The 27,655-nt window shown below is 28.2% G+C and overlaps 1 protein-coding gene across 1 annotated transcript in view; it reads right to left on the bottom strand.

Annotated features, from left to right (window-relative positions):
• The window catches only part of LOC136091459 (hemicentin-1-like), a 136,139-nt gene that overhangs the window by 77,369 nt on the left and 31,115 nt on the right, over nt 1–27,655 (bottom strand). The window contains exon 7 of the mRNA XM_065819063.1: nt 14,904–15,029. Coding sequence (XP_065675135.1) covers nt 14,904–15,029 — 126 coding nt within the window. The remainder of the gene's footprint in view (nt 1–14,903; nt 15,030–27,655) is intronic.

Here is a 27,655-nt window from a genome sequence, read left to right as displayed (position 1 = left end):
ATTAGTGAGTAGCAAATTGTTAAATTTTGTAAAAACACTCTTTCTTAGGTTGAGCCGATAGAAACAAAAACTATTAACACAAATAACCAAATTCAATTTACAAATTCCATTATGTAAGTTTAAAGTGTAATCTTGAGAAAATACTTGAAATGAAGAGGTTTTCAATGAATTAGGTAATTATTTAAATAAAATAGTAATGTCAGGCACCAATAAAGACAATATAAGTAATTTCCGTGATGGAGATATTTTTAAAAAATATCCTTTGTTTTCTACTGAACCAACTGTAATTCATATTCATTTGTTTACAGATGAGTTTAAGTCTGTTAATCCTCTAGGTTTCAAGTGAGGAAAACACAAAATTGTTTGTATTAATTTTATTATTAGAAATTTGCATCCCCGCTATTGCTTTCAAATGTCGCAAGTCCATTTAGCTGCTATGGCTTGCCCTTATATTTTGAAGAAAACGTCTTTTTCTGAAGTTAATAAAACCATTTATTAACAAATTTACAGAGTTGACCAAAATGGTATTTATTTTAAAAACTAGTAATACAACGATTGACAAGATAACAGTTAAAAAAATAGCAAGATAACAATTGACGGAATACTTAAAAAAAAACTTAAAAGATTGCAAACTATAAGAATCAGGACAGCGAGATGAAGGCGAATTCCAAAGAAACGATGTTCGAGGAAAAAAAGTAGACAAATAAGAGTTTTTGGAGCACTTAGGAACAGTCACAGAAAAAGGATGAGATTTAATTGAATGACGAGTGACACGATAATGAATTTTATTAGATGGCACAAGAGACGCTCTTAAGAGCAGAGCCCATTATAATACTTGAAGAAAAGACAAAGCAAAGCAACGTTACGACAATGTGATAATGGTTGGAGGTTGGCTGCAAGAGCAGGTTGAACTATGTTTACAATGCGTTTTTGTTATGGGAAGTTTTCTACCTGACATCCACCATGATTTATTAGAAGGAATAGTTCCTATACTTTTAAAACTATTTATTCAAAAGTTAGTACCATATAACGCCATTTCTCTTAAACCACTGAATTATGAGATGCGTAACTAATCATTTGGATCTAATGATAAAAAAAGTAAATTAGTGCCTATAAGTTCATCAAGTTTGTTTAAGAAGGTTGATATAATTGGAAAAGCATTAGAATTGCGGTGTTTAGATGTCTGCTAGTTATGATATTTGATTACATATCTAATTTTAATGATAACTGCCGTGCATACCGGTTGGTATATCTTGAACTAAGAAATTTAGGTGATATTTTTTCACCAATTATTAAATGATACTCTCTAAGATATTTAGCTTATGTGATTGCATCAATTGCTGGTTTCTTTGTGGAATTATGGCGGGTAAATTTTATTCTTAAAATGCACTTCATGGTGCATTATTCAAGACGAATTGAGTTTTTGTAACCTTTTTCACATTTATGGTGTATGGGATTTGAAGCAAAGCACAACTACTTTAAGTGTGTTTTTCATGTTGTTTCTAATTTTAAAAACATCACTTATACATTGTCGAAGCGCTATCATATGCGCCAATGTTCTGAATTAAATTTATTTGATTTTATAATATATATAAAGTGAGCAAATCAGTCAAAGAAATGGTACTAGTTATGGCCTACTTTATTTATACGGCCAGATTTTTTTGAAGAAGCAGCTTTGGAAGTTCAAAAAGATGGTTATCAAATGTTGCGTTGTAAATTGTCGTTCAAATTATTATAAATATGGTGAAGTATCTACAGCAGTATTTTCGGTTCCAAAAAATGACGAGTTAATAAAAAATTAGAATAATATTGTAAATAGAAAAGATTGGACACCTACTAATTCTTCCATTATATGCATCAAACATTTTGAAAAAAAATATTTTAAGAAAGGTAAGACAAATCAACGTTTTAGATTAATAAAAAAACTAAAGCCTATTTCAACTATTTTTAATTGTGTAAATTTGACTGAAGAAGGTTTATCACAACTTATAAAATCTTCTAATTTGTTATGAAAATTACCAACTAAAAGAATATTTCAGCCAGATCAATATGAATAGTAGTTTTGACGATATTACTAAAAGTCTTGCTCCAGATGGTTTTTTATTCTTGAAGTATCATATTCATGTAATATTTGTAATAATATGAGTCATAGTACTTTATCTACTTCATAAGTTACAGAGTGCATTCGTTTAAACAATGAGATGCATGTTAAATTTTTCCACAAAGCTACACCTCTGTCATTGCCTCGGTGTTTTCGTCAAGGAAGAGATTGTCGTTTATCTTGTAAAAGTATGCTTCATAATTTTCCTACCTTCATTAAACCACAAGCCAAACAATTTTCATCTGTATTGACTGAATTACAGCAAATTTAATATATGAAAAAACCTATTTATTCAGATAGTATTATAAAGTTTTCACTGATATTAAGATATACTTCTATGCAGTCATACCAACTTTTGCGTGAAGAATTGGTTTTATCATCATTATCTTTACTTAAAAAAATAACTAGTGGAAATATTGTTGCTCTAAGTTGTGCAAAACGTTTAAAATTAGAAGGTAAGATATTTTAGGACATTTGCTTGATTTTTAATGAAATGTACTTGCGAAAATGTGAGGAAAATTTTGCTTGAGAGATGATTGGTAGTGATGAGTTTGGATAAATTTATAAGGGAATCGCTTGTTTTATGATAGTTGTGATTAAAACATCTCCTGAACAAGCAATCAATGCTGAATATTTGAAAGAAGAAATTTTTGAATGTCTTTGTATTTTAACTGAATGTGAATTTAATGTTAGAGTTGTTGTGTGTGACAACCATTTCCACTAATGTTTCTTGTTTTAAAAAAACTCTTTGTTTATCGAATCAACAAGCCAAAGATTTGTTTTTTATTTACAATCTAAAAATAATTTACGTTTGTTTTGATGTTGTACATCTTATTAAAAACATCAGAAATAGTTTGATAAGTTGCAAAAGATTTTTAGTTCCAGATTTTCACTTTTAATGGATTTAAATGTCCTATAATTGTATGTGGGGGAGAAATTAAATGGAGCACCTTCCACAATATTTATGAAAAAGACCTCACTCTTGATGCTGGCTTGCGTATAGCACCAAAAATAACAATGAAAGTATCACATTCTGGCAAATTTAAACAAAATGTTTCTTTAGCACTTGCAATTTTTGATGAAACTAAATCTGCAGCAATTCACTCATATTTTCCTGATCTTAATTTTAGTGCAGATTTTCTTATACTATTTAACAAGTGGTGCGCTTTATCAAATTCTAAATGTAGGTATTCAACATGTAATATTTTAGGTAATGCAGTTGTTTCTGGTAGTAAAAAACCTGTGTTTCTTAGGGAAATGGCCCATTGTATTGAAGCTTAGCAATCACAATAGATACCAAACTGTGAGAAGTTTACTTTTAGTGTTAAGACAGCTGCAGCACTAATAAGAACACTTAAAAGTCATGCCTCATTGATCAAAGACTTACTTAATGATGGATATCACTTTGTTTTAAATGCCAGATTTCAAAGTGGTCCATTAGAAAGGAGATTTAGACAATATAGACAAATTAGCGGTTAAAGATTTAAGGTGGGTTTAAAAGATGTCACTATTTCTGAAAAAATATTAAAAATTAAAAGTATAGTTAAAGAAAGCATTAATTTTGATAACAGTTTGAAAATGAATCTTGAGTCAGAAAATAATTTAACAGTTTAAAAAACTTTTATCTTGATATTGATAACGCTCAGTGTACTCCGGAAATTATGACACTTGCACCAGAAAGTAGGGAAGTAGGTGCGCATATTGATGGATATATAGCAAAGAAACTTAACAAACGTTTTGGTGCATGTTGTAAAGAATTTTTATGTTGTGTCAATGTTGATGAAAGCTGATCATACTTATTTAACATTCCTGATCATACTTATTTAACAATTATTTCTAGGGGTAGACTCACTATTATTTCACCATCACTTTTGGATTATGTTTGCACATCCTTTGCTCTGATTGACTACTCTTATTACAAAATAAAGAAATTTAATTTACTTGCACGACAAGTTTTAGAACATTTTTTAAACCACTTTTATGACTCTTTTCAGACTTTTTCTTGTCCCATGCATGAGAAAACTGGGATAAAACTTGCTGGAAGAGTTGTTATCAACATTTTTCTTAATAATAAAAGAATCATCTCTAGCGGCGTAGTAGTTGTTGATCATGTAAAACCTTTTGAAAAGAGAAAACTTGAAAAAGTTTGATAAATTATTTATAATATAATTATTTTATTTTTTCATAAGAAAAAAAAAATATTTTAATATTTTTTATAACTGTTCTTGTTTCTTACATTGTTTTTATTAGTTCTAAATTTTAAAATAAAGACTCTTTTTATTTTTTTATTTCTTTATAAAAGTTCATTTAATATCTAAAATTATGAATATATACTACTTAAGAAGACTTTTTATATTTAGAAAGTAAATTAACTTAGAAAATGTTCACGTATTAAGTTTTTGAAACATCACGATTTTCAAAACTGGCCTACTATTTTTTTCTTCAAAATGCAAAATATCCTGTCGTAAAAATAAACTGGACCATGTATTAGTATATCATTAAATTCATTACCTAAAGGTTAATATTAAATGAGTAGTAAAATAGTAAAATAGTATGAAGAAGCTTTTCAAATTACACACAATTTTGTACTCAATCAAAACACTCAACTACGGAAAGTGACAAATGTCTCAATGAATCATTGTTCCTACTAAATTAATGACTTAGATGTTCTTGTAATTACCTAGCTGATGTAATTACTGAGCTCTTAGTTATTTCTAAATACCACAACTGATAATGACCATTTATAAAAAAAATTGTATGAGTTGCTTGCTATTTTTTAATATAATTGTTCAAATTCTTTAACTATAATTGTCCCTCGATTGTTCAAATTGTAATAAATAAAATCCTTTAAGTTCAAGTACTTTAGTTAATAAAATATCTTATTAAGTTTTGGTGTTATTTTCCAGTGTTATTATGTTATGTTATCGAGCCTTTTTATAGTCTTTTCTTTTTTAAATTTTATTGAGACACATAGTAATAGGTGCTTACAAATATCTTACGCTATGCTATATGCACAATTGTTACAGTGTTTTGTGTTGATAAACCTAGGCAGTTATAGGTATATTTTTATTCTTTATATTTTCTGTTATATTAATATCTTAATTCTACTAACAATAAAATGCAAATAATACTTTTGTAGTTAAAAGTTTTTTTATTCTTTTTTTTAGGTATTTGTAAGCGTTACCTGACTTTCCTTTTTTGGTACTTGCTGTGTTGTGACAAATTTTAAAAACGACTTGACTGATGTAAATGCAGCCTTTATATCGTTAACTATAAGCAATGGTGTATATATACAGTGGTGGCCAAAAGTCCTGGAACATCATATTTTATGTTATGAAATCAATATATTTGTGTGAAAAACAATTTATTAGTAAATTTTTTTATTTTTTTCAATAAAATAAGTGTTTATAACAATTTTAAAGATGATAGGTACATGCACATACATGATAAAAGTTCAATATTTAATGGAAGCATAGTTATTGTCAATTACCATTTGGATACGTTTTGGCATGCTGTTAACAAGTTTTGTACAACAGTCTGGTGTAATTTCATGGATCCACACTGATTTGATTGCTTCAACTAAATCATTATAGGATCTAGGCTTTTTGGCAGCAACTTTGACTTTCATATTATGCCAACAATTTTCAATAACCTTAGGATCTGATGATGACCCAAGCCAATTTTCAAGGGTTTGAATTCCTTCATCAGCAAACCACTTCTTTACAATTTTGGTTGTGTGGCATGGTGCACCATCCTGTATGAAATAAGTGCAGTTCAAGATCTGCGTGAAAGGTGGCAACTTCTCCTTCATAACATCCAAAAAGACTTTGCTGTTTATTGTGGTATTCTTGGGCATTATCCATAATGGCCCACGTCCTTTGGCAGAAATAGCACCCCAAACCATACAAGACACAGGAGCCTTGACACTGCTAACTGTATATTTTGGCATATATCTACAGTTTTTTGGTCTTCTTACAAAGTTGTTTGTAACATTAAATTGTTTAATAAATGTTTCATCAGAAAAAAGAACTTTAGACCAATTTTCTCCAGTCCAATTTTCGTAGTGCTGACAAAATGTTTTCCGATCTTTTAGGTTTTTTAATGATTAAAAAGGTTTTTTTGCTGGCTTGCATGCCTTTATTTTGAAATCAACCAAAAGCCTTCTTCTAACTGTTCCGTCACTTACTTTTTTCTCAATATAAATTTCTTTTGAAATCTCGTGTGCAGATTTCAAAAGAAATTGCAAGGCCGTGGATTTGCATGGCTGATCCGGCCAATAAGTTTGTCAGTTCTTGAGGTAGTTGCTCTGGGCCTGCCTGATATCATTTTTGAAGTAAAATTTAATTGGGGCTCTTCTTTATTCCTTTTTAAAGTTCTACTTACAGTTGATAATGAACAACCAAGCTTTTCAGATATTTCTCTTTGAACTAAACCTTGTTCATATAATGCAGCAATAATTCCTCTTTTTTCAGGTGAAAGTTCTGGCATAATATAGCTGATAAATTGCTTATGAATAATAAAAAACGATAATATATTGCGCAATATACAAATATGTAACTATAAACATATTGCTATGTAAAAACAAAAGCATCAAACTTTCAAAATTTATACTTTAGATCAAAAATAAATTTTTTTGGTCGTTAAATGTTTTGTTCCAAGACTTTTTGTCACCACTGTATATATATATGCATACGTTATAAAGCGACGGGCGAAGGGCATTTTACATACGCAGAAAAATACTTTAATAATATGGTATTTACGTTTTCCAAACTTTTTTTTATTTTTAACATCTTTTATTCTAATAAGGCTGCAAGGAACCGCTAATAGAGCAGGAATAATTAACAGACAACTTAAAAGATTGAAAAATATATGAATCAGGAAAACAAGATGAAGGAAGCAAGTTCCAAAGAACTGATGTTCGAAAATAAAAACTAGATGAAAAAGACCACTAAGTAACAGTCACTGTGAAAGGATAAGACTTAATTGAATGATGAGTAACACCAGAATGAATGACGAGTAAAACGAGAATAAAAGACGAGTAATACAAAAACGAATTTTAGTTGATGGCACAAGAGATGCTAGCTCTTTAGAGCAGTGCCCATTTACAATTATGGCAGTTTACATTTGATAATATTTAAATAATTCTATAGGTGATTTTAGGTGGTATCTTAATGAAGTAGTTGACTTTTGTTTTAATGATATTTTAATGAAGTAGTTAAGATTTTTAAAAACGAACACCGTTGTGATAAATATTTAAATTGCAAATACGTGAAATATGTTCCTTTTTTATAAATATAACAAATTCAGAGTTTAAATTTTTGTAAAACTTTTTTATTGGAGTAATCAAAATATTCAGCTGCAGGAAAAAAAACTTTATTGTTTTAATACATTGTTTGAAATAAATTATGCTTTGAATTTGAAAAAAAAATAACATTTTTATCGAAATATCGAAATGAATGAAATATTCAGCTATAGAAGAAAATATCTAAAAACAATTTTTAATAATGTTTTAATACTACGTAAATGAATAAAATGTAAATAAAATTAAAATCAAAATTTATTTAAGCAGAATAATCTAGTAACCATTGGAATACTTATTTAGACAATGCTAGTTTTTATTAGTTACATTTGTTTAGATATTAAAATTACCTAAACAGCAAAAACCAGCACTTTAAAAAAATTTATTTTAAATAGCTTTGCTTGATTGTTGAAAATTTAGTTTCAAAATTTAAACAATACAACAGTTGATTTTAAAAGCAGGTACGCTTTAAATAAACTAACCAAAAACCAAATTTATTTTTTATATCTAAATATGTAGTGGTTTTGCTTGTTTTCATTGGTTTTAAATTTTAGTGCGACTATTATATATATTGTTCAATAGGCAAACAATAGTTCAAACAATAATATTAAAACAATAAAGTTTTTTTTCCTGCAGCTGAATATTTTGATTACTTCAATAAAAAAGTTTTACAAAAATTCAAACTCTGAATTTGTTATATTTATAAAAAATTTTTTCAGCGGAACTATTTATCGTTTTAACTATTAATCTATTTAAATTATAAAGCCTTTTATTCTACTTTTTATTTCTTAGAAACAAAATTCCTTGAAAACGTTTAAAACATGTACAAAGCTTACATTAAAGTTGTTTAAATAACACAAATGGTAACAACACATTTTTATAACACAAGCCTATATCAATCATTTTGTAAAAAAAAATAGCTGACTTTACATAAAATCGCTGGTAAAAAATTAAGTATTGCTCAGTTTAAAAAAAAGTGCTTAGATAATTACAAATATTTTTTAGCAAAGCTTTATTAATGCATTATATTTCACAATTTTGCTTAAATTGAGACAAATTTATATATTTTTTTATATATAATACATAAAATATATGACTTATTACATAGTATAAAAATTATTAGGCATTAATTTAGTGTGTAATAATTTTGTAGTATATAAATGAGTTTGAGCAAATTAAAAACGCGCAGTTATAACATTCAAAAAGAATGTTTTTCTTTTTCAAATATTTTTTTAAAAATGCCTAATAATTTAAACTGAATTTTGAATAATAGCTTTATTAAGATATAGAATTGATAAAAAAAAAGATTTATGATAGAATATACAAAATTATACAAACTATAATATACAACATCAATACTATATATAATAATAATGCTTTTCTTATATAAACAATTTTGCATACAATTTTGCAACTTGACCATATTGTCATTAATGGTGTAACAATTTAAATGGTGTAACATTTCACAATAAAAATTTAAAGAAAAAAAAAAAAATGTTGTTACTTATTTTTTACTTATTCACTTATATTATAATCATATAATTTTTATATTTGCATATAAAAAATTAATTCTATAACTATAATACTAAAATTCTGCTTTATTAAAAATAATAAATTTACTGTAGTATAAATAAACTTATCGCCGCCATTCTATGAAAACCTCTTAAGTCCGATTTTTTCATTTTTGAGATTTTGACTTAAATTGGTTAGTTTTTTTAATCCACAGCTTTATGCAAAACCACATAATTCTAATTTCCTCGGAAATATATTTTACTGCCATCTGATGGCAGTTTTTACTTTCTTGAAAATGGATAAAAGAAAAAAGTTTTCCGGTGTTCAGTATCATCTGAAACGGCTAAAGAAACAGGAAGAACATGATAAATACCAACTAAACTAAATACTTTTTTAAGTTCATAAACATTTTATAGTCCCAACAATGATTCTGAGATAAAGACTTTGCCATATAAAACAAATTCAAACGAGATCAGAGTACATGAAATTGAGATGGAAGGTAAAGAATTGGCGTGCTCCCTTTTTGTACATGGAAAAAAATTTCTGATCGGCCTCAGACTTTTACAAACCATAGTATTCAAGAAATAGTTATGAAGGGCCCTGTAAACCGTCAGTTAAAAAGTTACCCAAGAAGTTATGAGTGATAAGAAAGTTATGAGTTATGAAAGTTATGAACCAAGAAGTTATGAGTATAAAGGTGAAAGTCTTCCTAGATCATGGGTAATTTATTCAGAATGTGAATAAAAATTTTGTTTCTGCTGTAAACTATTTAACATTACAGATACAGTACAATCTCTCTAATTCGAATCTTCTTAATTCAAAAACCTCTATAATTCTATAATAGCGCATTTCACGGTGACTAAATCTAAAGTCTCCGTGAAATGCGCTAAAGAAACTTTTTTGTTTAACTTTCTATAATTCAAATCTCTATAATTCAAAAACCTCTACAATTTGAATGGATTTTTTAGACCTGTCAGTAAGATTCTCTCTATAAATCGAACTATTTAAATTTCTGTTGTATAAAAAGCTCGTTAACCATCAAACTCTTTTTTCAAATTTGGAATGTTTTGATTTTTTGTAAATCAATTATCGTGAATTATTTCCTTTTGTTTAAAAAGAATCATGGCATCAAAAAGACTGCATAAGGAAAACAATTTAAAGCTGAAATACGAAGCTCTACTGGAATTGGAGAAAGGAAAAACAAATAAAGAGGTTTCGAAAATCTTTGATATTCCACCAAACACTCTTTCAACCTGGAAAAAGAATAAAGATAAAATCTTTGACGCTTTTCGTTAAAGATATTTGGCTAAACGGCCAAAAGTTGATATGTATTATCAAGTCAACAAAGCTGTACTTAAATGGTTCAAACGAATGAGAGCTGATGTCCCAATCAGTGGTTTGCTGGTAAAAGAAAAAGTTTAGCTAAGAGTTAAGCTATGAAAATTTTCAAGCTTCAGATGGATGGCTAGACAAAATTAAGAAAAAGTAAATTAATTTCTTATTGTATTCTCTCCAATTTTTATAGTTAATGACTTTACAATATATGATTATTCTACAGCTTTTTCTTTAATTGCTTTAAAAAAATAAAGTAAACATTTTCCAGAATTAGACATTATGGAAACTTGCAAAGACCTCGCAGTTAAATTAAAACGTATGTATCACACGTGTAAGTTAAGTCAATGCAATTATTATTCTTTTTTTTTTATAGATATAGTATATCTTTCAAAACCATTTCTGGAGAGACAACGTCTGTTAACGATCAGATGATCTCTCCATGGCTCGAAACCAAACTGCCTACAATTCTCCCTCAAAACCCACTTGAAAATATTTTTAATGCCGATGAATTCGGTCTTTTCTACCAATGTCTGCCTAATAAAAATTTACATTTAAAAAATGAAAAGTGCATAGGAGGCAAAGCATAGTAAAGATTGCCTGACTGAGATGGCTGCAGGTAATCTTAAAGAAGAAAGACTTTCAATGTTTGTGATTGGAAGATCAAAATCTCCTAGATGTTTTAAAGGTGTGAAAAATATTCCTTGTTGCTATCGGGCCCAACCAAAATTTGAGGAGTGGGTTAAAGAAATTGACCTAAAGTTTAGTTTTCAGAAAAAGAAAATTGCTTTAATTGTAGATGGTTCTTCTGCCCATCCTAACGTGCAGAAACTTGATTAGGTGGAGCTTATCTTTCTTCCACTGAATACAACTTTGATCACCCAACCAATGGATCAAGATATCCGATCTCTTAAAGCCAAATATTGCTCACTTGCAGTAAAAAAGAAAATTGCTGCCTTAGAAAAAGAGAACAAGTTTTTACTGCTTTGTTTGTGCAAACAAAAGCATGGAATTCCATTCCAGATCAACTCTTCATAAATTGTTTCAAGAAATCAGGAGTCTCATTAGAAGCAGTGGTAAAGCATATAAATGTTGATAAAGACCCTTTCTGTGGATTAGATGAAGACAAGACTGTATTGGAGAAATTAGGAGATGATCTCGAAATGTTATAAACAAAATTCGATACAGATTTCAATCTCACGGCCGAGGAGTTAGTAGACATATATTTCGATGTTTGCATAGCCAACAAATCATCAGATGATGACATCATTGCAGAAGTTTCTGAGCATGATTCTATTGAAGAGGAATTCAATAATGAGAGCATTGGTGTTTCTGATGCTACAAAACCTGAACGAAGCGATACATGCTCTCACTGTATTCGAGAATCGGAGGAATTAGTAGGTGTCCAATCTTTTCTATTTACAAGTTTAATCCAATTTTTTATTAACTCTTCATATTTTAGAAACAAAAACACTACTGTAGATACTTCACCATAATTATGATAATTTGAACAATAATTTACAACGCAACATTTGATAACCATCTTTTTGAACTTCCAAAGCTGCTTCTTTAAAAAAATCTGGCCGTATAAATAAAGTAGGCCATGGCTAGTACCATTTCTTTGACTGCGTTGCTCACCTTATATATTATAAAATCAATAAATTCAATTCAGAACATTTGCGCATTTGATGGCGCTTCGACAATGTATAAGTGATGTTTTTAAAATTAGAAACAACATGAAAAACACACTTAAAGTAGTTGTCCTTTGCTTCAAATCCCATACACCATAAATGTGAAAAAGGTTACAAAAACTCAATTCGTCTTGAATAATGCACCATGAAGTGCATTTTAAGAATAAAATTTACCCGCCATAATTCCACAAAAAAACCAGCAATTGATGCAATCACATAAGCTAAATATCTTAGAGAGTATCATTTAATAATTGGTGAAAAAATATCACCTAAATTTCTTAGTTCAAGATATACCAACAAGTATGCAGGGCAGTTATCATAAAAATTAGTTATGTAATCAAATATCATAACTAGCAGACATCTAAACACCACAACTATAATGCTTTTCCAATTATATCAACCTTCTTAAACAAACTCGATGAACTTATAAGCACTAATTTACTTTTTTTATCATTAGATCCAAATGATTAGTTACGCATCTCATAATTCAGTGGTTTAAGAGAAATGGCGTTATATGGTATTAACTTTTCAATAAATAGTTTCAAAAGTATAGGAACTATTCCTTCTAATATATCATGGTGGAAGAAGGTCACAACAGTCAAGGAGGCTACCTTATTGTTTTTACAACCCTCTCTCAACTCTTTAACTCCAGAAAACGAACCTTTGTGAACAAGATAGCTGCGCTGAGATACAAGTTTGTTTATTTAAACTTGAGTTCAAATTTGAAGTTCAATTGAAACTTAACTTACTTCTTCCCATTCTTCAACTTTCTTTTGTCCATTTTTTAATGACATTTTTTCTTTAATTTTACTTTTAAATCGAAAATAAAACAACGATTAAACGGGAAATTTTTTTTTTATAGTTTTACAGTTTACAGTTTTGAGATAAGTTCATAAATCTTTTTCAAAATATTAAAAAAAATTCTTGTTATAAATTATTAAACAACATTAAACAAAAAATATTTTTCATAAAGTTTAAATAAAAAATTTTACTAATTTTTTATATCATTAAATAAAAATAAAAAATAACAGATACGAAATAAAAATAAAGCCCAAGAAAACCCAAATTTACCCAATAAAACCCAAAATTACCAAAAACACTTTAAACAGGAGAACTCAATGGGACAGGTTTTTTTAAAAAACCTGTCCCATTGGGTTCTCCTGTTTAAAAGTATATTTTTATAATTTAGGCCGAACGGTGATATTTCTATTCTTTTTTTGATAGAAAAAGTAGAAACAAAATATTCGTTGAATAACCGAATTTTATCTAGATTCGATGTTGCAACTTTGTTATTGTAGCGGATGTCTGGGAATGTCATTTTATTTTGTTTTTTTCATTTGACATAAGAGTTAAATGCTTTTAGATTTTGGTCAATGTTTTTAGCAAACATTTTTTCAAATACAATAATTGCTTTGCTTATAATCAGCATGGTATTTTTGTTTTTGTTTTGTGATATAAGATACTCCTTATATATTTTATTACTTCCGATTCATATATATGCGGCCGTGGCGCAGTGGTTAGAGCGCTTGCTTTATAAGCAGGAGATCCAGGTTCGAAACGAGCTCAGGACAAATTTTCGCGTCACGGTAAGGAAGGAGGCGTGAATTTCCTAATTAAATGCTCTTCCGCGGTGCTCTGTGACAAGACCGTTAGGACTTCTTGGGCAACTAAAATAAAAATTAAAAAAAATATAAAAAAATATAAAAAAATATATATATATTTGCGATGTTTTGGCTTGTTCTTTTTTATTTTATTTAGTATTCGATAGTCGATCCATTTTGAGCATTTTATGTTTTTGATACTAGATTTTGGTGTAATGTTGTTTATACTAGTTTCAAGCTTATTGTAAAGGATATTTTCTTTAGTTATTCAGAGTTGGATGTTAAACAGAGTTTAATAGTTGCGAGATCTTTGTTAATTTCATCATTTGTATAGTTATTGTTTTTGCGTAATTCCTTTGCTGTTAGTAAAACTTTATTGCTGTTTTCAGGAAGTATAGCAATAGTGGGTGTAGCAAATATATTTTTTTAGCATATTTTTTAGCTCATCAGATCAATTTGATATTGAAATGAGCAAATTTATAAAGTTTGCTTATGAGCATTCTTTCAGATCTACCAAAAGCTAGTAATAAAATGTTAGTCATGTCCGATGTATAAAAACATCAAGACCCAATTTTTTAAGTGACATCACTCTTTCTGAAGGTACTTGAAAAGCTGTCAACAGTGCCATAAAGGAAGGATAATAAGTCCAAGCAAAATCTGACAATGATCACACTGGAAAAATTGCCTTAACACAGAGTCAGAAAAGACAGATCAGGTTTAAAAAATTAAATGCTGTGGAAGTTTATTATTTAATAAGAAACACTTTTAATGTGTTAATTAGGCATAAGTTATGCCTAATTAATAACATTAAAATCATGATCAAAAACATCCAAGCAGAGTTATTTTTCAAAGTGTAAGCAAATATAAAACATTAGTGCCAAAATCAAATATAGAGAAAAGGGAAACTAAAAAATTGTAAATTAATTTTTAAGAAATATATTTATTTACAGAAAAAAACTTAGTTCTTAAAAAAAAGAGAATTCCCTCAAATAATACAATGAATGTCCTGGTCAAATCCCCTAATAACATTTGAGCATAGTAAGTTTTTGAAAAACCATTTTGTGCTATCTTAAGTTAAAAATTAATAAAACTAAAATTTATTCACAAAATGATGTCAAAATCAAAATAATATTGAATTAAAAGTAGGAGAATCTAGAAATAAATAAACGTGTGATCTTATTTTTTTTTTTTAAACATTGATACAACTTTACCATATTTTATTTTACTGTATACCCTAAAGTTAATACTATGAATATTTAATTATCTGATATAGTGGGTTTAGTGACTAACCATTAAAAAAAATGGTTAGTCACTAAACCAAAAATAATATGGTTAAATAAATTTTAAAAACGTTGCAAAAAACTGACCAACACAACTGTTGTTATTCAATCTCCACCCAGACTTGCAAGTGCAATAGTAACTTCCATTGGTGTTCACACAATCACTGTTTTCCCAGTTACAGTAATCAGTCAAGTTTGCACATTCATCAACATCTGAAAATAATTGTAAACTAACATATGGAATAACTTTAATTTGAATATAATAATTATAAATGCCACATAAATTACAGGAACAGCATGTAACAACATCAACCATTTCAACTTAGAACAAAATTCAACCTTGTGTATGTTCATACATATGTCAAATGATGATCAAATCTGGAAAAATAGATTTGTAATCTAAAGTTTTAGCCATTTCATGTGAGGGCAATCAGTTTATAAATTTTTTATTACTGCTTTGAAATAAGTTTATTTACAGATTTTAAAATTTCTTGCTTGCAATACTCATTAACACAATTTATAAATTTTAAACAAAATTGAAAACGTACAAAAATTATATTTGTATACAAATATTTAAAAGTGCTATCATTTTTAAATAATACCTACTAAAATATTCTGTTTTCAAAATAACTCACATTGAAAAAAGTTATGTAATCTAACAAAAATATCAACTTGCATCATCAAAATATTAAAATCAAAATACGTTTATAAAGCAAGTTTATAAGATTCTAATCTATACACCTAATTGGTATGGAAATTTTGTAAATTTCGTGTAACTTTGTAAATTCTATAGTGTAATTTTAGTTCCATTTGACACAAAAACTAACATTGTATTTTGCTTATAATATTCAGCTTTATTGTGTTATAAGTTTAGTGAATAAAAAAAACTCTTTAAATAAAGTAATAGTCATTTGTATGGCTTCATTGCTTAAATATATACGAAGCCTGTGCATAATATAACATTAAATACAACATTTAATATAACATTTAAACAGATTAGATTTAAATTAATTACGAAATTTAATTTATAACAAAACATTTCAACAAAAACATTTATATCAACAGTCAAGTCAGAATGGAGACTGTTTTTAAAACATTTGAAATGACAGAACCTATTCAAAAATTTCGATTTTGTGAATTTTAGAACATATAGAAATTTTTTTGATTTTTTAAACAAGTATTTTCTTTAACTCTTTATTGGAATTTTTAGTACTAAAAAAACACAATGATTGTGTAGAAAATAGTAGAAAATCATTCAACGATTTGTCATACTTTCATGTCTTAAGAAATAATGCTCTTTGAAAACAAAGGGGATTTTCTCAATTCTCATAAAGGATAAACAATTTGGCTAAATAATAATTTATATTTAATAAGTCCTAAGTTTGGATATGGGCATTCTAATATTTTGCCACAAACGCTTGATTATTAAAGAAAAAAAAGAACAAAGGCTAGTTTTTATCAATGCAATTATAAACAGGTTTTTCTTGTAATAACTCACTCTCTTCTTTTCTTGAGTGCAAAGGATATCGCGATATCAAAAAATCTACACAATTAATATAATACATGGTTGCCTAACTTTACAAGAAATGATGTTTTATCTCCATCGGACTAACTTTTTCTTGGAAATGCTATATAAAGTTGTGAATTAAGCAACATTTTCAACAATCACTGGCCATATTTTATATTTAATAAAATTTAATAATTTAATGAATTTATTAAAACAAACTAACCAGGGTGCATGTTAAAAGAGGTGTCCGAATTTTATTTTCCATATTTGAACCTTTTTTATCATTTAAAATGCAAGTTCATAAAATGATACGCAGTTTGTGTAATAAAACTAGGGATGTCCATTGATTCATTTTAATACATACTTGTTGTTACTAACTAATTTTGCCTCCTGATTCTAGTTAAACAATGAAACTTGATTAAAGAATCATTCTGGATGTATGTAGAATGGGGAATCTAAAACTTTTTCTAACTAAAATAATCATTTTGATTTGTTTTAAATTTATTAAAGAAAATACTTAAAGAATAAAATTCTATATAAAGAAATAAAATAAGGTATATCAGTTCAAGTTTCTAATTAAGTTATTCAACTCAAAAGTTAGTTTAACCTCCATCAAAATACTATAAATTTTATTTTGAAGTAATTGCAAAATTATGAAACTGAATAACTATTTTGTTTTTAATTTTGTTAAAACCGTGCATAATTTTTTATGTTATTGCTGCAGTTTGGTTTTAATAGTTACATATCGTAATTTTTTTTTTCAATGACATAATCAAGTTGAAAAAATTTATATAACTTTTTTTGGATACGTCCTATGACATTGCAGACATTACCTAGACATGCCCCTGAATGGTAAAACGTATAGATATTTTTTTTTTGATTTTTTAGACGCAAGATCAATTAAAAAACCTAAAATTATAAGCAAACCATTCTTTTAAAAAAAAACATATTAAAAAGACTCTCGAGTTTATCACTTTAACAAACACTTTTAGTAACTCTTCTACAATTCATAACTAACTATTGAATGAAAGAGTAAACAAAGCTAGTTGTCAATACTCTTATGTGGCTTGTTGAAATCTGAAACTTGAAATCTTTTTTTTATTTGGGAATAGGGTTACCTTTGAAGATGTTCCAAATTGTTCTTTTCCATATTTTATTGAGCAGGTATTTGATATCTTGTTACTGCTAATATGAAGTATTTTCGTTTAAAATTTTTGAATAACTTTTAATAACTCCATGAAACTCTTATCTTTTATCTAGTTACTAAATTTAGTTTACTAATTCTTATCTTTTAAAATGAATCTCATCTTTTATTTAGTGAAATTCAAGTGTTTTAATGAGCTCAATAATTTCCAGATTTAATGAGCTTGATAATTTCATCAGTGTATATCGAGTATAATCTTGCAAATCACTTCTTAAAATAGTGATAACAAAACTAGTTAGAATAAACCAAAGTTAATAATCAATTTGGAATTTTCAACCTGCCCAGTTATTACAGGGTTAGAACAGAAAATTTTTATAAGAAAAAGAGGAATTTAGAAGATTTTACAAGACATTTTGCATCTAATTTTGAGAATTTTGCAGGCAAAACTACAAAATTTTAAACAAAATAAGAGGATTTTAAGGGATTTTTTTATTTTGTAGGTTTTTTGCCCACGTTTACATCACTTCACATGTTTCCTCAATTTTACACTGGGTTTTAGGCAGGGGTCAATAATGTCATTTTTTGTATTAATTGACATGGATTGACATGCTAAAGCAATACTGACATATTGAGCTAATTGACATGCTAAAGCAATATTATACAACTTCATGCACTTTAAGATGTTAACCAGTTTTGCAGACCACATAATACTAATGTCAAGAAAAAACAAAATAAATGAAGAAAGGTTAAAAAAAAGATTTGATCTAAATTCATAGTCGGTTTTTGAAAAAAGAGGGCTTTAAAGGATTTTAGAGGAGTTGTGGCCGCTCTGTGAAACAAAATTGCTTGAGAACCACCCAACACCCGGTGTCATAAAATTGCTAGAGTGCTTTTAAGAGATATATAAACTTAAACTTCCATTTTTTTCAAGCATTTTGAAAAAAAAAAAAACATATATGATACGCTAATTATCCAATCAAACTAATAATTGAATTAAATAAATTTTAATTGAGCATATAAGGAAAATATGGAGTGTAAGTGATATTTAAGTTAATATTTAAATATGATTTCTGTTTCTTTTTATATTTAATTCTTGAGGCGTTGATTCAATTTCTTTTTCTAATTTTACTCACAAAATAATTGCGATCTCAGTTTCAAATCAGTTCTCTTAAAATTAATTTCAGTTCAGTTCTTATGATTTCAACATTTCTACTTCTTATTTCAGTTCCTAATTCAATTAATATTTCACTTCTATCAAGCTTTTTCAAAAAATTTTAACAAGAAATTAACTTATGAAGTATGATTATCAAAGTTTTAAGACAACAATATTAAAGCAATTTCCTTATATAAATAATCAAACAATAATTGTAAAACAGTCATTTAACAATTCAATTGAATTGAAATAATTGAATTTCAATAACATATTCTTGTTTAGTTTCATAAAAACTCTCATCTCCAATGATGGTATTGTGGTTTATCCTCCTCCGGCTACAAGAGCAAGTGAGTTTAAGAAGAAGAACAAAGAATGATAGAGCGAAATTCAAAAGAAGTTGGGTTAGAAAGATCATAACGAAAGCAGGCAGATAATTAGGGGAACCTGTTTTACCTTTGACCACGTTGTACACTTGATCACTCTCCTCTGTCGGCTTACTGTTATTTAAAAAAAAAACATGATGTGCCATTTGAAATATTAGTCCATGACGACTCTTCTTACCATAAAACAACACACTTGGGATAGATGGTATTGATCCACAAGTATTTATAAGTTTTGGTTCTTAAAAAGTAAATATTTGTGTACACCTTATTCTGATTTTAAAAATGTGATAAATAGTTGTTTAATTCATCTACGACATTATAAACATTACCCAATATCGTTTTTTTATAATAGAAAAGTTTGGATGATTTTGTCTGACTGTAAATGGAGATTAAGACGATAATTGTTAAAGAAACCCATCTCGTGTGCCTTTGACCAGACTAGGCTGTACATTTGACCAACAAAAATAAAAGAAAATATGTGACTTTATCTAAATAGTTATAATAACTGATTTTATATAAAATAAAAAATTAGTAATACTATTAGTAATACTGAGTATTCTAACTTCAATACACAAGTCTTTGCAAGATTGCAAGGATTGATTTTTCTAATTTTTTTTAGACAATTTGGATTGATTATAAAATAGTTCGATTTATATTTTTATTGACATAAGGTAGAACAGAAGCTGCTATTTAGTATATAACAAGCTAAAACATTAAAGAGGTTCAAACATTGCGTGATTTTTTAATGATAACATTTTGGTCAAAGGAAAAACGCGCATCGGTCAAAGGTACAACGTACGTGTTGTACTTTTGACCAATTGACTTCTTTTTTTAAAACGAGGGGAAAAGATACTTCTGGGTCGAATGAAAAAAAAGTCCTACTTATAATTTTTGAGCGAAATATGAGAGAACATTATTTAGTTTGAATGGTTGAAATTTACTCAATAGATTACGCATAAAACGCCTTAAAGCAAAAGTGGTCAAAATTACAACAGGTTCCCCTACACTAGATTAGAATGTGCAATTTACGAGTGAGTTAACACCGCACCAGTGGTTGAATTAAACGATGAAAAGATCATCTCTAATGATGTTTTCATCGTCTAATTCATTTCATGAATTCTTTAATGTCTTAAACTATTTATATTATTTTGTAACAAAAGATTAAATGTATCGTTGACATAAAAGTTTGACATCAACAATACATTGCATCTCATAACATATTTTTATGTTGTGCAGAGTCAGCGTCAATTGATCGCAAATATATATAAGGTTGTCATTAATGTCACATAGTTTATTGATGAAGTAAATTTTGTGTATAACAAAAGTATTGGAATCTAAAGCCACACACGCTGGCCTAGTAATAATTGTCATCATGTCAAAAGAAAACCAGGATTTATATTCTTTATTGTATTGAACAATCTTAATAAATATTAGTAAAAAGAATATCTTGTTTAGTTGTTTTAGTGTTTAATATACACATGTAAAATTTGTAACTTTGTTTTTGACAAGTGTTGCGTTTAATATATTTAGATTATATATATTAGATATTTAGATAGAGAAAAAAAAAAAGTAAAATATGTTTATTATCCAGATCGTTGTTTGATGAACTATTAAATGCTGAATTGAAATACGCTGGAAAAACATTTCTGTATTTCCCCATTCCCTATACTGAATCTGCCACTGCTTTTTATAAATATGCAAATTGTTTTTAGGAAATAATTTAAAAATGAAATCTATTTGATTAGAGAATTTTAGTCTTCTAAATTTCTCTTATTCAATTAATCTTGAATTTGAAGTTTGAAAATTTCAAAAAACTTTAATGCTCGCTTACAATAATTTTAAATTTAATCAACTGGAAACTGCCGCAATGTTTGTTATACCCAGTGGCATAGTGAGAATTATTTCTGAAATTAAACATATTTCTAGCTATGATAACAAAATTAACTTAGGTTAAATATTTTAGGTGAGGAAGACAATTTTATTCAAATGGTAAATATTTTTTATATTTATATTTGATAGTTAAGCATATACTTAGAGGGAAATATAATTTGACTTTATAAACCATGTTTTTTTTTTGTTTTTTTTTCATTTCTCTTTATTGAAAAACAATTGATACAAAAAAATTGAATTGAAAAAAAATTAACCTAAAAACCGTTTGAATAAAATAATGGTTTTGCTTAGAAGTTTTTATTGTACCCTAGATCAAGAAGCGAGCTAAAAAGGTTAGTATTTCTTTTTTGTTTAGTCTTTAGATATAGTATTGAGTTTAAAGTTTGATGACAATAATATTGTTATCGGAAAAAAAAAAAAAGAATAGAGTTATAGACAAAAAAACAGTTGATAGAAGATTTAAATAGTTGATAGTTGTTTAAGTCAGAAAATATGAAGATGGAAAAGAGTTCCAAAGGGTTGAAGCGCGGGAAAAAAAACTAGCAGAATAAAAGTTTTTAGAGCATTCACAGATAAGTGAATGAAACTTTGCTGAATGGCCAGTAAAGCGAGAATGAGTTTAAGATGATAAAACTAGAAATTATAGCTTCTTTGAGTAGCAACTATTAAATTATTTGTAGAAAAGAGAAAGATATGCATTTTTACAACAATCGGAAAGTGGATCCAACTATGTTTACAGTTCGTTTTTCGACCTTGACTAGAAGAGAAAGAGCATCATTAGAAAACCCAGCCCAAATTTGACAACAGTATTCCATACAGGCACGAATAAGAAATTAAAAGAGGTAGACAATGAAATCAGGAATAAGAAAATGGCAGACATGATAAAAAGAGGCAACCTTAGCAAATGCTAATTTAGCAATCGATAATATATATATGGTTTCCATGAAAGTTCATTAGTAAACAATAATCCAAGAAGACGTAAGGAATAGGGTTGCTATTCATTAATATAGGAATGTCGACAGTATTGTAATAGTTGTTTGCAGTGAACAACTGGTCTTTTTAAAGTTAAATTTTACAAGCCACTGTTAGCCTTAATCTGTTGAGTAAGTGAGATCAGATTCAAGATTGGCTGCTTGTTCTAAGCAATCGAAAAGTGAAGACTTTTTGACTTTTTGAGACCTAGGATAAAACCTTGAGTATCCCAGAAGTTACTGGAAATAAAGAAAAGTATTAGCCTTCATGGACGACGTTAATAAGGCGGTGAAAGATAATTTGATAAACTCAAAAGCTTGCGCAGATACACCATATGAAACAACTTTATGGAAAAGACCTGCACGGTATAGTTTGGCAAATCTCTTATATTTGTCAAGAGCAATAAACCTAGCCTATTTGCCTCCATCTAATGCAAAATAAAATCTTTCTGTCACAGCATTTAGCAAGTCAACCATAGAGCAAAAGGATCAGAAACTGTATTGATTGTTTGACAGTAAGTTATTTGAATCAAGGTGGGATGTAAAAATATTTTTTGATCAAAGACTCAAAAACCTTGCTAATAATGGAAAGAAGACTGATTGGCAATAATTGGAGAGGGTCAGAATGTTCAACAGAGTTTTTGAAGATTTGAACAACGGATGCCATTTTCAGGAAAAAAAGTCTGATACTTATTAAATACTTTAGAGAGAATTGAAGAGAGTTCTAGAGAACAGTTTTGCAAGAATGTGACAGGGCTGTTGTCTGGACCACAAGCCGTAAAAGCGTTTAATTGAGATATAACTTAAGCAAACGTCGCTGGAGTGATTTGACAGTTTGATAATGGGTTAACCTGTTTGATTGGAATAAAAGGAAGAGAATGGCCATTATATTTAAGAGATGAATTTGAAGATAAGTTCTTTGCAAATAATTCTGCCTTTCACTTTGAAGAGGTAATAAGATCAGTACCATTAATGAGAGATGGAATATTAGACCTACTGTTATTAATGACGCTGTTGAAGATTTTCCAAAAGTCTCTAGAGCTTAACTTTTGAGATAAGATGCAAGGTTTAGTGAACTGAGAATAATGGACCTTAGCATCAGATAACACCTTTTCACACTGATTTCTTGAAATAATAAATAGCTATTTGTTCTCAATACAGTTTTTCATTTGAAAAAGATGAAAAAAATGATTTTGATTAGATATAGCAGCTGCACAAGAGGGTAAAAACCATGGAGTAGAATAAGGCTTAACTTAGAACCATTGAGAAGGAATAAAAGCTTCCATTCCGGCTTTAATCCTGGAAGTTGCATAGGAGGCGTATTTAAAGAGATCATTGCATGGTCAGAACCACCTATGGGAGAAAAAGGAGAAACTGACCACAAGCTAGGATTGAAGACAAGTCATAAATCAAGGAGTGAAGGTAAATGATTATGGTTGTCCGGAAAATGAGTTACAAAGTTTACAATTTGAGTAAGAAATTGAGAAATTCAGTAGTTATAGGCGTTAGTGCCGGCAGGGTCAGTGGTGTTAGAGCCAAGCTATTCAGTGTGGTGAGCATTAAAGTCACCAATAATGACAAAATCAGCAGAGAGGTAAAGAGAAATCACGATCAATTTGATCATAAATTACATTTAAAAAAGTGCTGCCTTGGGAAGTAGGATTTTGATAAAGATCAAAGAGAAAGGTGATAAAGTGAAGAGGTGCTAAGCAGAAGCACACGAAAGAATGGTTAAAAGGTTTGAACCTGATTTCAAGACAAATAGGTTATTTGATGCGTATGTATACCACTAAGCCAAGCATAAGACTATTGGAGACTATTGCGAATCAAAGGATAGTTCCCATCAACGTTGAGATCAGAAGAAAGAAAAGTTGAATTTAATTTGGTCAAAAGCAAGCATGTCTGTGAATTTTGCAAGAGGTAAGATTGCAATGGTAGGTTGCTTCGTAGATCACAAATATTTGTATAAGATATATTAAAACAGTTAGTTGGTGGGGATGGTTTTTTATGTTTGAATCTATGAATGAGTCAAGTTTAAAGAAAACTTGACTCATTCATAGATTCATAGAGCACAGCCTCCTAAGCAATGAGCTATGTAATTGTCTCAGTCCAAGTTGTAACATAGGGCTTCTTATATAGCCTCGATAGTGCGTACCAAAAGCTTTATAGGGGTATCATCCATGCGCAACATGGCAACGTTAATACTTTGATATTTTGTTGTGTTGATACACTTTTATATTTACACCTACATTTTATATTGACATATCAACTTCACAGTAGAGTAATTCCATGTCAAAACAACCAGGCCATGTAACCCTATGTCTTTGGATTTTTTTAATATTTTTACCATAGTTAGTACATTATAAAATAAGATAAATCCCAAAATTTCAAGGTCTAACTCCCAACGGTTCGTGAGTAATGGTTGTTTTAATTTTGGCTACTATTATTGTTTTGGTCATTTTCCGCCATTTTTAATTTTACATTTCTCTTCATAAAACCATGCCTTTAAGCGTGTGAATTCTAAAAATAAGTGACTTAGTTCATCTCAAGATGAGGAATTTAAATATATAAATAAAAAACTCATTTTATAATTAAAAAGTACCTAAATATCAATTATAAATGTTAAAATAATGGACACCTGCCACTGTAAAATTTTTAGGTGTGCGGTAAATTTTTTAAGCCTAAAATTTCAAATTAGATCATTGTATGTTTGAAGAACATTGTGTGAAAAAATCATTTATGCCAAATACATAGTTCTGTAAATATTTTACTTTTGTACTAAAAATGTATATATAACTGCAGGGGCGGACCACGATTTTTTGGTGTTTGAGTTAAATAACTTCCAGCTAAGTTCTATACTCCAAACCTTTGAATGTTCATACTTATGTCATTTAAGGATGTTTGCAAAAAATTGCGCTACGAAGAGCCTGGGAACAAAAATACCCTAAAAAGTAGAAATCATCCGCCCAAACGTGAAGGGAATTAATTTTTCCAAACAGAAAAATTACTTACTTAAATAAGACTAAAAATTGTACATATTTTTAAAATTTTGTCAAAAAATCATTTGGTATTCAGAAGGTATAACCATGTAAAGTTTACAACCCCCTCAAAACGAGGGGGGTTGTTTAATTAGGTATGATTTCTAAACAAATCATTATTTTTCAATGAAATTTTATTACCTTAAAGAAATTTCTACCTAGTTTAGGATATTAGAATTCATATTTTAAAAAATTTATTTCCCCCACGTTTTAGTTTTCTAATTTTTAGGGTATTTTTGTTCCCAAGTTCTTTGCAGCGCAAATTTTTGCAAAACATCTCTAAATGACATAAGTATGAACATTCAAAGGTTTGGAATATAGAACTTACCTGGAAGTTATTTAACTCAAACACTAAAAAATCGTGGATCCGCTCCTGAATTAAACGTGCAATTTTTATTTCTTTTCCTAAGAGTAATTCCATTTCAAAACAACCAGGCCATACAACCCTAAATTCTCTGATTTTTTTTTCAATTTTCGCCAACGTACTTTAGGAAAAAATGATAATTCCTACCTAAATCTAAATCTAAGTGGTTCTCAAGTTATGAAAGTTTTTTTAATGTATTTTTTGTTTCCTTTTTGTTCTTTGGTTCCTTTTCTTTTCCAATTATCAGTTTAATTACTGAAAAAATAAGTTTAACTGCTAAATTCAGACATATTCATCTAATTTAAATGTTGCAATTAGTTCTACATAAATAATGTAATTAATACTTGTGCATTTTTAAATTTGCAATTATAACATTTTTTAATTCATTATCAAAATGATTTCATGTGATATTGGTAAAGTTTTGAAGTCAGAATGCCATAAAACCTCATATTCTAGAAATAAAGAGATTTTTTTACTACATGACCTAGACACTGATACTCGTCAAAACATTTTATGGAGATCTGAGTTGCGTGCTTGTGAAGAACTATTCAGCATTTGTAATCACCATTTTCACTACTTTGGAAAAAGATTTGAAAAGAAAAATGGCAATTTTTGTAATGTTTATAAAGTGCATAAAAAAAAAATGAAAGGTAATTTGGTTTAAAATATTTTTTATGTAATTATATCAAAGAAACCCTTCTTTAATTCTCAAATTGTATTACTTTTCTGAAGGATGTGGAGGACAGTATAAAAATTTTCAAAATCTATGCCATCACTCAGAAGATTTTTTATTGAAAGCTGAATGGATATTTTTTGCAACCAGTCATGGCAAATCTTCTTGTGATGCAATAGGTGATACAGTAAAACGAACAACAGCAAAAAAACGTCCAAAGAAAAATCAAATACTAACAATCGATGCAACGTTTGAATTTTCCACTCAAAAAACGCTCACAATAAAGTTCTTTAAAATTGATAAAGGAACTATGGTTAATGTTAGAGCTACATAAAACAAACGATTTGAGAAAGGAAAAACAATACCAGGAAGTCGAGGATTTCACCATTGCATACCAGTTTCGAAAGCATCTATATTATTTAAAAAAACTAGTAACAATATAAATCCAAAATCTATTAATATAACTAAAAAATCAAATTGCCAAAATTTAAGTTTAATAAATTTTGAGCTAATGCAGAAATACAAATATTACGCATGTACATATAACTCGTTTTGGTGAATTGCAGTAGTTGAAGAAAAAGATGAAGAATATAATGATATAAAAATAAAGTTTATGCATCCACACGGTCCATCTGAACAGTTTTTCTGGCCGAAAAGGAATAATTATTGTTGGATACCAATCACCAATGTAATAACATTAATAAGTGCACCAACAATAATATCAGACAAATATGAACTTTCAAAAAAATATTTTAACAAAATTAATAAGTATATATTTGTAAATCAATAATTTTTAATGGATATATTATTAAAAAATGTATATCAATTCAAGTATGCATCATTTTTATTTATTTTGAATACTACGATAAGCGAAATATGCTATATTTGCTTTTTTTGTAATATTTTTCATTTAACTTTTAAACTATGTATTTGGCAGAAATGATTTTTTCACACAATGTTCTTCAAACATACAATGATCTAATTTGAAATTTTAGGCTTAAAAAATTTACTGCACACCTAAAAATTTTACTGGGGCAGGTGTCCACTATTTTAACATTTATAATTGATATTTAGGTACTTTTTAATTATAAAATGAGTTTTTTATTTATATATTCAAATTCCTCATCTAGAAATTAACTAAGTCACTTATTTTTAGAACTCAAATGTTTATAGACTTGGTTTTATAAGAAGAAATGTAAATTTAAAAATGGCGGAAAATGACCAAAACAATAATAGTAGCCAATATTAAAACAACCATTACTCACGAACCGTTGGGAGTTAGACCTTGAAATTTTGGGATTTATCTTATTTTATAATGTACTAACTATGATAAAAATATAAAAAAAATCTAAGGACATAGGGTTGCATTTTCTAAAAAAATTGGTTGTTTTGACGTGGAATTACTCAGTATTGTGTTGGTATAGTTTTATATAGCATTTTACAATAACAATTTATTATGTTTTGAAAATAAAACTTGTTTTATCATCAGTATGAATGGGGTTTTATATAGTTTTTTATAACTGTTTAAATATTGTAATATTTGCGTTTTTAATTTCACTTTTATAAGTATCAAAAATTATTATCAAAATAGTATTAAATATTTTCAAACTGCAACTTAGGCTTTAATTTATAATTTAAAGTGATCTTCAAGTGCTAATAAAAATTATCTTTATCTTAAACAATACCTAAAAAATAAATTTTATTTTAATTAAACTT

The sequence above is a fragment of the Hydra vulgaris genome, chromosome 15, assembly GCF_038396675.1.
Source record: "Hydra vulgaris chromosome 15, alternate assembly HydraT2T_AEP".
NCBI lineage: Eukaryota > Metazoa > Cnidaria > Hydrozoa > Anthoathecata > Hydridae > Hydra > Hydra vulgaris.
This window is presented reverse-complemented; position numbering and strand designations above follow the sequence as displayed.